The following is a 12,715-nucleotide window of genomic DNA, read 5'->3' on the forward strand; positions in this document are numbered from 1 at the left end:
ATGCTCGCGAAGCTACTAGGCATGATGGCATCAGCAATAGGGATTACTCCCCGGGCTCACCTGCACTCCTGGCCACTTCAGTGGCTGCTTCTCCTTTACATTCTTCTGTCCTGGCAGGTCAAATAGTCCCTTTATTGGTGGACGGAGGCAAGAAACCTGGAAAGGGGAGTACCTCTTCAGGATCCGCCTCACTCAGTCATTACCACCAACACAAATCTCAAGGGATGGGCGGCTCATTGCCAGGGTCACATCATCCAGGGTTGGTGGTTGCCACTAGAGGTGAGCAGAAGCATCAACTGGCTGGAACTATGGGCAGCACATCTGGCCCTACGACACTTTGTAGTCACCATCAGTTTGCCAGACATGTTGATACGCATCAACAACACGATGACTCAGGCCCACTCGAACAAACAAGGAGGTACCCACTCGATGGCGCTGAACTCTGAGTCAATTGCGATGCTGTCGTGGGCACAGCAGCACATATTGTCCATCACGTCTGAATACATTCAGGGCCACTTGAATGTCACAGCAGATTGGCTGAGCCAACAGCAACTCTTCCCAGGGGAATGGGCCCTCAACGTGGAGGTGTTTCATTCTCTACAAGTGAAGTTCAGCAAGTTCAAACTAGATCTGTTTGCCTCTGAGGAGAATCATCAGAAGCACTGCTTCTTTTCTCGCTTCCAGAGTCATGGAGCCGAACAGCAGGATACCCTTGCAGTCCCTTGGCCAAAAGGCCTGCTCTACTCATTTCCTCCAGCTCCTCTGTTGTCCAGGGTACTGAAAAAGATTCAATCAGAAGGAGCTCAGGTAGTGCTGATAGCACATTATTGTCCAAGGTGTCCCTGGTTGTCGCACATCATACAACTAACGAAGGTGCCACCATTCCACCTACCAGCACGTCCGGACTTGCTACATCAGGGCCCTCTTCTACACCCAGATCCTCAGTGGCTTTGGTTGACCGCATGGAAATTGAGCACAACAGGCTGCTAGGATTAGGAGTTTCCCCAGCAGTAGTGAATACCATCTTATCAGCAAGACATCCTTCCACCATTCGCAGCTACCAGTCTACGTGAAAGGCTTTCTCTGTCTGCTGCAACAAGCGCAATATCTGTCCAGAAGCCGCTGTGGTTGCCAAAGTACTAATGTTCTAGCAAGACGGTCTTCAGATTGCATGCGTCCAAACACGTTAAAGAGACAGGCATCGGCTTCATCATATATTTTGCAAGCACAGGGTGCTGTATCCCTGGCTTCTCATCCTCTAATCAAAACATTTCTTCGTGGAGCCACAGCCCTCAGCACTCCAGTTCTTCATCGTTTTCCGTCTTGGAGCCTACACAGCATCCTTTCTGCTCTGCCATTAGGATCCATTCCCCTGAGAATCCTCTTTCAAATCTATCTTTCTAGTGGATATTACGACAGCACGCAGGATATATGAACTGCAGGCTCTTTCAGTTGAGAATCATCTGTATATTTTCCACAGAGACAGGTGGTGCTGAGAACTGACCCAGCCTTTGTGCCCAAAGAGAACTCGGCTTTTCATAGACAGCAGGAAATAATCCTACCTTCTTTCTCTCCTAATTCTTCCCACCCGAGAGAGAAGGCATGGCACTCGCTAGACATCAGACATGTACTGAAAATTTATCTTACCAGAACTTAGTCATTTAGGAGATCTGGTTCTCTGTTTGTGTCCTTCTGTGCCGCTACTTTGGGAAGGAAGGTGTCAGGCGCTATCTTAGCTTGGTGGATTAGAGCTTGCATTTCATTAGCGTATGAAGCCCTGCACTTGCCTCCACCATTGCATCTTACAGCACATTCCACTAGATCGGCTGCTAGTTCGGCGGCTTTTTCCACCAATGCCCCAATAGCAGATATATGTAGAGTGGCCACTTGGTCATCTCCTACTACTTTCACGCGACACTACAAAATTGACCTATATGTCTCAGCAGAGGCTTGATTTGGTTGCAGGGTTCTGCAGCAGGTCCTGCCTCCATCTGACCTACCCTAGGTTTGTAGCTTTAGTACATCCCACTCGGAGACCTCTGTCATCCATGAGAGAGAGAACAGTTTGTTCTTACTGTAAATGGTGTTTTTTCATGAATGACAAGAGGTCTCCAAGGCCCACCCTTGCTATATTGTTTAGTGGCTGGGACTGCGTCAATAAGTGCCATGACTTCTCGTCTACTTGTCATTGTTGTCTTATTTTGTTGACTTATTTTTAACATGTTTATCTCTGTCATATTGATGGATGTTCTGTGCATGTGTTAAGTTATCATCTTTGACTTTCAAACTGAGGCTGATTTCAGGAGCTTGCCAAGAAGTGAAACTGAGCCTCAGCAAGAGGGGAAGAGCAAAAATATTCGCTGAAGCGTTTCTTGTCTCTGAGCTGTAGGGGGAGCTACATTACCCACTTGGAGACCTCTTGTCATCCATGAAGAAACACCTTTTATGGTAAGAACAAACTGTTCCTTCCCCACGCAGCTTGATTTCATTTTGATATCAGGTGATTGAGAAGTTGGCAGGCCCTCCCTAGCTATCAAACTTGGCCCATAGGAGGTGGGGGAGATAAGGATCTGCCCCACCAGCTGGATCCAGTTCCCCACCCCTGTCATATATGGGAAGAGGATTGGGTATTCTGTTTGTGATATAACTGTGGCCTTGTAGAGTGGCTATAGGAAGGAAAGGGTTTATGTAAATGTAAAATTCGTAATCAAAATGTTGAAGATATTGCATATGTGCTTCTGGTTCATACCCATAGTTTTAAGGATATTGTAGTTTCTTCCTTAGGACCAAACATTATGGCAACACACAGAATAGTAACTAATAAGAAAACAGCATAGCACCATCTGTTGGTTGGGGTTGATATTCTAATCAGTATAATGTAATTTCATACGTAGAAATTATGTTAGCATATTTTGGGTAACAATGTTAATTACAGTTATAGTGAGACACTATTTGTTAGTATTCATTATATTTTTAGATGCCATCATTTTGGCTTTTTGAAATTAGTTATTGTAATGTTGTTTGCTTTGTATTTACAGTCCAAGGCCCTTATCCCTCTTCAAACTGAGGCACATCCAGAAACAAAGCAAAGAGTGCTGACTAACTACATGTTTCCTCAGCAACCCCGTGGTGATGAAGGTAAAGTACTGTCAGACTGCTTTTCCAAATACAGAAACCTATTCAATAATTATTTAATATTGACTTAAATATTCTAAACAATTATTCTATAGATAGTTGTTGCTTTTACAATACAAACCAAGACATTGTCTTAGCATTTCTGAAAGTTATTACTTTTCTTCTTTTAAGTAGGGTATACCTGCTTTTTAGTTCTTCAGATTTCCCTTAGCTTTTGTTCTCTGCAGTCAGAATGATATGGAAGAGTAGTTCAGTAGACAGAATTTGCACAGATTTGAGTTTTGAAGCCCAGTCTCACATCAACCACAGACCTATAGGGTGGCAAATTATTGGCTGCATTTGAATGTCATAATAAACCATGGTTTATAATGATGGAAATGAGTCTAGATGAGTTTTGGTCTCACATGGTCACCCCTTCCTTTCCCTCTGAAGAGACCAAAATTAAGACTTTGGAAGCTTTCACTGTCATTTTAGAGTAACCATAGCTTATTTGACCAACAGTGATTTATCTTAACTATGGTATGTCTGAAACAAATCAACTTCACACCATTGATTATGAAGCTGGCTTGTTTCAATAAGTCATATTTAAGATTAACCACAATTTATGCTTTGGTTGTAACACTAAACTGCAGTTAATTGAAAACAGAAGAGAAAGCTTCTGATGTCATCACATGCCAGAAAGGGGGGGGGAGTATGTGATCCCACAGCCAACCTAAGGTCATTCCCATCACCACAATCATGGTTTATAATGTCATCCATGCACAGTGAATAACTCTGAGCTGTAGATGCCTATTTGTAAAATGAAAATAACGATGAATATGATTGTTCTGAACAAGAGCAATATGAATATTGAAAAACATTTTACATACTGCATAGTCTCGATAAATTCTTTTTTGATGTATGCAGTTAACCAAACAATCGGACGTTAGAAACTGGCTCTGGATTGTCCCAGCAGAGGGCTTCATATTAAATGAATTTGCTAAACTTTAGGCAAATTGGCAGCCAAAAGAGGATGGATGTTTTCATGGACAAAAATCCAGAGTGAGTTTAGCCACCAGTCCCAAGTAACCTCATGCTGGGCTCACCTGGGGGCTGTCGTGTGACATACTTTTGACTATGTGCACCCATTCCATGTAATTTTAAATGTTATTATTTAAAATAAATCATATAAGACTTGCACAACACAATTTTTCTAGTTTAGAGTTATTGGGTAGTTTAAATGGATATTGCAAGTAAAGTTTTATCACAACGTATATTTGATTCTGGCATTAATTTGCTGCCCTGGGCTCCTACTGAGGAGAAAGGGTGGGATATAAATCAAATAAATAAATAAAATTTCTAATTTAACTACAGATTTCCAGTCTGACAGTGATAGTTTTAATCCTACTCTGTGGGAGGAACAGAGACAGCAACGTATGACAGTTGCCTTTGAATTTGAAGAAAAAAAGGAAGAGGAGGAAAATGCAGGAAAAGTTAAGGTAGCTGGGATTGTATTCCTTGTTTTTTGTTGTTTATTTTGAGGTAAAGTTCAGTGAACAAACACTGTAGTAAATAAGTAGATGATTCTAAAATGTGTGGAACTTGACCAATCTATACATGAGTAAGGTTGCAATCCTATACTCATCTGGGAGTAAGTCCCATTGAACTTAGTGGAGCTTACTTTTGAATAGACATGTACTGGATTTTTAAAATATTGACTATGTTCTCTAGTATCACAACTGGGCCTCCCATTGCTGGCTAAGGTAGATGGAACTTTCAAGGTGCCCTTAAAATCTCCCTTTAATGTCGTTTACAAGTTTGATCTTGCCTTTAAAAAGTAATCTGATGTGCCTATAATTATTATTTTTTTATGTCCTTGCTTCTCTTGCTATTTGTCATAATGGCCCCTTAAAGCGTGTGGCATTTAGAAGTAAAGGGATTGGCACTTTTATAAATATCTATGGAGAGTAAGAATTATATATTGCCTCCCTGCAAATCTTGTTTGGCAGAACTGAAATGAAACTGATGTAAGTGCATCTTGTTGTGCCTTTTTGAGACAGTATTACCGAAAGAGTAACAGTGTGTGAGCAATGGAAACTGATAGGTTAGGTTCACAAAGACCATTTCTAATTGGCTAACTGAGAATTGTCATGTCAGATGAAACCAATAACCTTTTGAAGCAGATGTTTCTATTGTGTATAAAATTGAGAAAAACAAGATTCTTTACTAAAGCCAAGCATCACGTGAAATGGCAGTTGCACAGGGGAGAATATTGTAGAAGTCAAGTTAATTAATTAGTACTGACATGAAATTTACGCAAGGCACAAAAGACTTTAAAATGCACAAAAATGGCTGATACGTTGATTGCTACATTCAGTCTCAAGTAAGGGACACATTCCATAGACACCAATTTTAATATCTTACATTTCAGTGAGAGTCCTTATTGTCACCCTAGCACAAGGGATTTCTTCTTGAACTGCTGTATCTTGCATAAGAAAATTATTGCAGTCTCAGTGCTCACATACAGTTGTTTTTTTCAGGACCAATCAAAGGTTTCATAGGTCCATTATAACAAACATGAACATCACTTGGTGAAAATTCAGCTGTGTATTTTCAGAGTTCAGACCTACAAGAATCGCCAATAGAGTATTTTACACAATATTCTATCATACGAAAATTGTTTTCTGATCTTAATATTAAAATATGTCTAGTCTGCTCCATATTCTGAAAGAGCAGGGTTTGTCGTTGACGTGAAGGTTTTATTCTAGAAACAAAATGCCCTGTTGTTCATCAAAACCAAGTACTTCCAGCCAGTGCTTTATGAAAGCATTGCCTTGCTGGATTGGGGCAAATGTGCTTTATTCTAAAATGAGATTTGCTGAGGTCAAGAGTCATACTGATCAGTCAAATAATTTGTGTTCGGAATTTGAATAAGGTTTGAAATTGAGGTTAGTTGGCATGAGTAAAGAAAAGCCAGGCCGTTCTTTCTTGAGATCTTATTCTATTTCCTTCTTTTATCCTGTAGATTTTGCTAAGAGCAAAAACAAAACAAAAAAGCAAAACCCTGAAATAAATTTCATGTTTAGACTTGACCTGACTTCCTCCTGTTTCAGCTGCCATCCAATCCAGTCTTTTGTGCTTTAAATGTTCCTTAATCATAAAATTGTTCTAGTACAGGCAGAAGATTTTCAGAGAACAAAGTAAAGCCTTGGTTTCATTCTATTTTCACCAAAACACAAACATACATGTAGCTAGCACAGCTGGCAAGGGGAATAGAAGTGCTGTGCACATCTTCCACATCTCTATCCACTTCTCCTACTTGCCTCAGTACAAGTTAGCTGTGCTCCAGAATGATGAGAAAAGAGGGACAGCTGGATGGGAATATGAAAGGCATATGTAGGCCTCCCATTCCCTCCTAAGGCCAGCTGTGCTTTCTGCATGCATGTACTGTAGGCGAGGGAGGGAGCCCTGTAGGAATTAGTTGTGCACAGAGACCACACATGAATTCTGCATTGGTGGATCAAATTCACCCTATTCACATTTCATAGTGATGTTGATAACAAAGATTCTGTTAATGAATTTTATCAACATATTACCTGCCTTGCTCTTCACATACTCTTGAAACGAAAGTAAATATATATTAAAAGGAAAAGATTGGGTTGTGCCCTCTGATGAAAAAAGGCTCTTTAATCCAGTGAAGGTGTCTATGATGTTAAGGGAGGGGGGTGATTTCCACAAATTGCCACCTACCATGTGCCACCTATTATATTTCCTACCCTAATGCAGAAATTTGGGGGAGATGCACAGAGAATCAGAAACCAATATTTTCCTGCAGTGTTGCCTTTATACCAGAGAAGTCCAAACTTATCAGTGACACTGTACAAATAAGTGACTTTTGTATAAATATCAGTAAATGATACATTTTTGTAATGGCTTTGTTTATTGCAGCTTCTATTTTATTTTTAGCAAAAAAAATCTTTTTTCGTTTTAAAAAGAAACCTTGATTAAAAAAAAGTGTTTCTATCCAATATTGAGTGAGTGGGAAACCACTCCTACAGTGAAACTTTCTTCCTCCCTGCAGCCTTGTTCTCCTTCAAAAAGCCTGTCTAGAGGTTTGGTGGGGTGTCCTGAACAGTGCAGATTGTGTTGTGTGGGGCTACAGTAGGAGGGGGTATTCACACAAAGTCAGGCAGAGGAATCTTATGTCCACTCCTACTGGAGCCCAATACAGCACAGCGGACACCTTTCAGGAGGTTTTTTGACCCTCTGAAGAGGTTTTTATGGGAGGCTCCAAGGGGCTGCAGGAAGGAGGAGGAAAGGGCTTGTCTTCTCCCCACACAATGTTGGACACAACTTTCATTTTAATTTAGCAAGATTTGGAATCATTATTTTGCTTTAAAAGAAGATAAACTAGGTTCCACAACATTTGGTGTCATGATATGCAGGTTAATTTCAAAGCCTACATTCAGTTGATCACATTTTTCTGATTCATACCACAAGCATAAGCATGTTTGTGAATTGTGATTAAAAGTCAATTCATTTATTATGGTGTTAGTTCACGAGCTAGAAAAGTGTTCTGTTCACCTAGGCCAGGGGTGGGTAACCTTTTGCACCCAAGGGCCACATGTGACAGTGGATCAGGGATAGAATGACAGTGATGGGTGGGGATAGAGACTGGGCTCTCCCTTCTCTCTCATGCATGCACACACACAGACTTCCTCCCAATAGATAGATATACAATATCCCCATTTCCCCCAAAAATAAAGATGAAAAAAATCACACAAGAGTGCTATCAGTATTATTAGTGTAAAGCCAATATAAAGGTATTGAATAGGTAAATACACATTATATTATTGTCTCATTTATGCTGGATCTTTACAATACTAAATATATTTGAAGGAAATCATGTTAAATGTCTCTACTATATTATTTTGTTAATTTTATTTATTCTAACACATAATCCACTGGTTATAGATCAGTCCAATATATGGGTGTTTGAAGGTGATTCTCTTATACATTTATCCAGTAAACATGCACAGTAATATTGGGTCTCACAGTGTTTAAAACCCACATTGAGTTTATTTGGCATCATGTCTGTCTATGCATTGCAGTATCAACTGCAGGCACCTGTCTGTTTGGCTGATATGAAGACATTTTTCAGAGGGGTGAAAGAATTCTTAATATCAAGTCCAGGATTTTCAAGGAAACATGTGCCCTGTGATAGATTGCATATTCATCTAAGTTTCATAGGATTTGGTTTGTTATTTTGTTTTAAATTAAACATTTAAATTAAACATTTGATAATTAAACATTTAACACAATAATAACTTTGTATTGATGAGTCATGTGAAATTTGCTTTTGGTCAAGTGTATCATTGTTTGCTGAAATGAATTTGACAGTAGAAATTAAAAAAGAAATTCTTCTATCCAGGAATATTGCACTTTGGAAGGTTTTTATCCCCAGCGGCATGCTACTTCTGAGGTAACTTTAAATGTGAAACATAAAAGACCATGAATAGAAAGGGAGTCTAGACTTCATTGGTAATTATCATTTTTAATATCAACTATGGGATTTTCTTCACCCTAATTCTATCTAGCACATCTGCGAGTTTGTTTAATAGTGAAAGTTAATCTTTACCTAGGATAAATTACTCAAATTTCCTTGCATAGTTCACTTAGTTACACTGTATTTTAAGTAGTCTTTGCAGTGCATGTAGTATTTGGCTTACATCCCAATTATTTTTAAGGTTATGTGTAAGCCTTGCTTAGATCATGGCCCAGGTCATACAGAAAAGAAAGTACTTAACTGAGACCTTCAACAATTACATTTTCCACAGGTAGCCTGCCATCAGATTGGGTAGTACTGCCATCTAAAAACATGGCTATTTCAGCGGGCATATAGAACCCCTAGTTAATTTTAGTTTTATAGTGTACAGATGGGGGTAAACTGAATATGTGATAATTGTATTTATTTGTGTATTTTATAACTGTATTTTAAAATTAGTTATGTATGCCGCCTAGAGTGGCTGTTCACTCAGCCAGATAGGTGGCCTAAAAATAAAATTTTATTATTATTATTATTATTATTATCTAGCGTCCGAAGGCAAGAATGCACTAGAGTTAAAACCTGGGGCTCGAGCCCCTCCCACTCCAGTCTTCATTCTTGCCTCCGTCCGAGGCAGATCTGAATTTAGACAGAGCATAGCTAAGTCTTATTTCCATTCTGTTACTCTTCTTATCTTTTGACCTCTTGATTTCTTCGGGGCTCTTCCCTGAGGCTTCACCAGCAGCGGCTGCTGCTTTTACATTTAGCGGGGACTCCGCGGCTGCAATCCTCCCCCCCCTTTTTTCTTTGCCGTTTGTTACTCAGCTTTCAGAACTTCCTCCAGCAGCGGCTGCTGCTCTTTCCCATTTAGCGGGGGCTCCGCGGCTGCAGTCCCCCCCTCCCCCTTTTTGCCGTTTATTACTCAGCCTTCTCAGCCTCCTCCAGCAGCGGCTGCTGCTCTCTCGTGTTTGTGGGGGCTCCGCGGCTGTTAGGCTCCAACAGCAGCGGTTGCTGTTTTTTCGTTTAGCGGGGGCTCCGCGGCTGCGGTCTCCCCCCTCCTTATTTCAGTCTATATTTTAGCCTCTACATAGGGAAGCTTGCGGCTGCGGCTCCCTCGTAGACACCCCGCCCGTTCTGAAGCCTCTTGTAGCGCTCCCGTTTTTCCCGCCAACCCCTATATCGCGGCCGCCATTGTTATTTATTTCTGTCCTTAGGGAAGCTTGCGGCTGCGGCTCCCTCGGCGGCCGCCATTGCAATTTCTTCTATTTTTTTACAGAAGCCCCTCAGCCCTGCTGTTCATTCAACCCGGCTTGGGCTCAATTACACTTACTGATATCGCCCCTCTCGCCTGTTTTTTAGCAGTGTGCTCTCCTGTTAACAAACATATACTCACCTATTCAGTATTCCCCTCAGACACAGCAAGTAGCCCTGTTGTGGGACTTGTGTAGTCTCCGGTTATCAAATTTATATTCACTTAATCAGTATTCCCTTCAGATACATCAGGTAGCCCTGTTATACCACACCTTCCTCTTCGTGTGTGTGTATATTTGTAGGTGCACCTCCAGTAGCCCTGTTATACCACACTTGCCCCATTGTGTGTGCGTATATTCGTAGGTACACCTCCAGTAGCCCTGTTATACCACACCTTCCCCATTGTGTGTGTGTATATTTGTAGGTGCACATCCAGTAGCCCTGTTATACCACACCTTTCCCATTGTGTGTGTGTATATTTGTAGGTGCACATCCAATTGGCTAGTCTGTGCACCTTGGTGGTACCTCACCTTCCCCATTGAGTGCGTGTATCTAACCTTGGCCACACTGCGATTTTTAAATAAAGCTTACCTCTCTGGCAGTGTCACTAGCGGTCTCGCACCTTCCCCATTGTGTGCGTGTACTTAGCTCAAGGCCAAGTTGGCAGTGTAACTAGCGGTCTCGCACCTTCCCCATTGTGTGCGTGTACTTAGCTTGGCGCCAACCTTACCCAAGTTGTTACCTTTCTCGTACTGGGCGTACTCACTCCTGTCATACTGTTTCTAGTCTGTCCTATACTATTTCTACCTTGGCTCTGTTACCGCTCCTTCCCCATTGTGGGCGTCATTCAGAGATTGTCATGGCGGATTTGAACCCTGAGGTGACAATATCCCCTGAAGCAGGCCGTCCATCCCCACGCCAGCCAGCTAAACATAAACACGCCAAGGCAAAAGCAAAGATTAAACACCTGTCTGGTCACGGAGCGCCCAAGAGAGCACGCTACGTATCATCACTCCCAGAGAAACCTCGCCATGCAGCCGTTCCTGCACTTTTCCAGTCTCCTTCTGAGTCTTCAGAGGAAGAGTTTGAAGGATTCCCCTGTCAAGCTCCTCAAACTCCGCATGGGCAGCCTCAAATTCCTCTTCAGGAACAGGCACTACCTTCTTCCACTCCCCCAGGGATACAGTTGACCCCTGACTTCCTGCAACAACTACGAGAGCTGCTGGGGTGCCTATCTCATCCCCAGCCTACTCTACATTTGTCTTCTCAGCCCGGAACCTCACGACAGCCCAGCTCTGCGAGACAACCCGGTGACAATACTGATGCTCCACTACCCTCTCCTAACCCATATGAGGTGGTCAGGGGTAGATTGGACGTAGAACAATCTCAGTCTGATGACTACATGAACGTTTTTCAGACTGACCTGGATGAATGGAGTGGGGAATCTGACCAGGAGGAAGAGATCTCCTATCGCCTGTTTGACCCGGCGGATTTCTCTCGTCTGTCACATAGAGTCTTGGACACTCTTGGCATTCAACCAGAACTTATTCAACCAGTTGTCCCTCCTGTCAAGGGTGCCAGAGTTCTCAAGTCCCCCAGATCAGTGCAGCACTTCATTCCCGTGCCAGACCCCATTAAAAAACTGACCAGAGAAGAATGGGCCCGTCCCCTTCGTCCACGTCGTTCCTCCTCCTTAGCCAACAAGCTCTATACCCTGGACCCGGAATCCATGTCCTTTCTGAACGTCCCGGGGGTGGACCAACCTATTTCCAATCTTGTATCCCGTTCTCTCCTTCCAAAGGAAGGCGAATCACTGTTCAAGGACCCCTATGAGAGGAGGCTTGACTTTGTCTTCCGTAAGATCCATGAGGCCTCCGCTCATTCCATCCGGGCCTCTTCTACTGCCTCTATCTTCTCACGGGCTTCCATGATGTGGTTAGAGGATATCCTTGACGAACCCAACCCAGATCCCGCCAAACTAAGGAAAGGTATCCTCAAGATACACAAGGCTGCTGCCTTTGTGGCCAACGCCACATTAGACGCTTCCCATCACGGTGCACGCGCCCTTGCAGCCGAAATTGTAGCTCGTCGTACTCTATGGCTCCAACATTGGGACGCCGACTCGACTGCCAGAACCAACTTATCCTTAGCTCCATACTCGGGAAATATGCTCTTCGGCGAGGACGCTCTCAAAGCAGTCCTTGTCGACCCCAAGGACAATCGTAAACCTGCACTAGCTATGGCCAAAAGAGACGACCGCAGACCCGGACGACTGTTTACCCCTTACCGTTCCTTCCAACCCTTTCGGAGAGGACGACCCGGTGGACGGGGACGGGACACCAGGCCTACAAATTTCCGTCCCTTCAAGGCACCCTGGTCCAGACAACGATCACAATACAGGGGCCAATACCAGAGCAGGCAGGCATATGGCAGAGGAAACCGTCAACGCAGGCAGTTCTGACTCCATCCGCATTGGAGGCAGACTCTCCTTCTTCTCCAGCATCTGGCTAAACTTGACAAACATCTCCTGGGTCAGACTTCTCTTCACCCAGGGCTACAATATAGAATTTTGGCGGACACCACCGGACAAATTTTGCATCTCCCCCGTCTCCAGGGCACGCAAAAAGATCATGCAGGACGCACTACGACATCTACTAGAGATAGCCGCTATAGAGCCTGTTCCCCCATCCGAACGGCTACAAGGCGTGTACTCCATCCTCTTTACGGTTCCCAAGCGAGACTCCTCATGGAGGGTGGTCTTAGACCTCAAGGGCCTCAACCGCTTCGTCAAATACCGCCACTTCA

The 12,715-nt window shown here is 42.9% G+C and overlaps 1 protein-coding gene across 1 annotated transcript in view; it reads left to right on the forward strand.

The window, feature by feature from the left end:
* Nucleotides 1-12,715, forward strand: part of LRRC7 (leucine rich repeat containing 7) — a 436,741-nt gene that overhangs the window by 325,114 nt on the left and 98,912 nt on the right. The window contains exons 15-17 of the mRNA XM_061633412.1: nucleotides 3,039-3,138; nucleotides 4,489-4,613; nucleotides 8,546-8,596. Coding sequence (XP_061489396.1) covers nucleotides 3,039-3,138; nucleotides 4,489-4,613; nucleotides 8,546-8,596 — 276 coding nt within the window. The remainder of the gene's footprint in view (nucleotides 1-3,038; nucleotides 3,139-4,488; nucleotides 4,614-8,545; nucleotides 8,597-12,715) is intronic.

The sequence above is a fragment of the Rhineura floridana genome, chromosome 6 (assembly GCF_030035675.1).
Source record: "Rhineura floridana isolate rRhiFlo1 chromosome 6, rRhiFlo1.hap2, whole genome shotgun sequence".
Taxonomy (NCBI): Eukaryota; Metazoa; Chordata; class Lepidosauria; order Squamata; family Rhineuridae; genus Rhineura; species Rhineura floridana.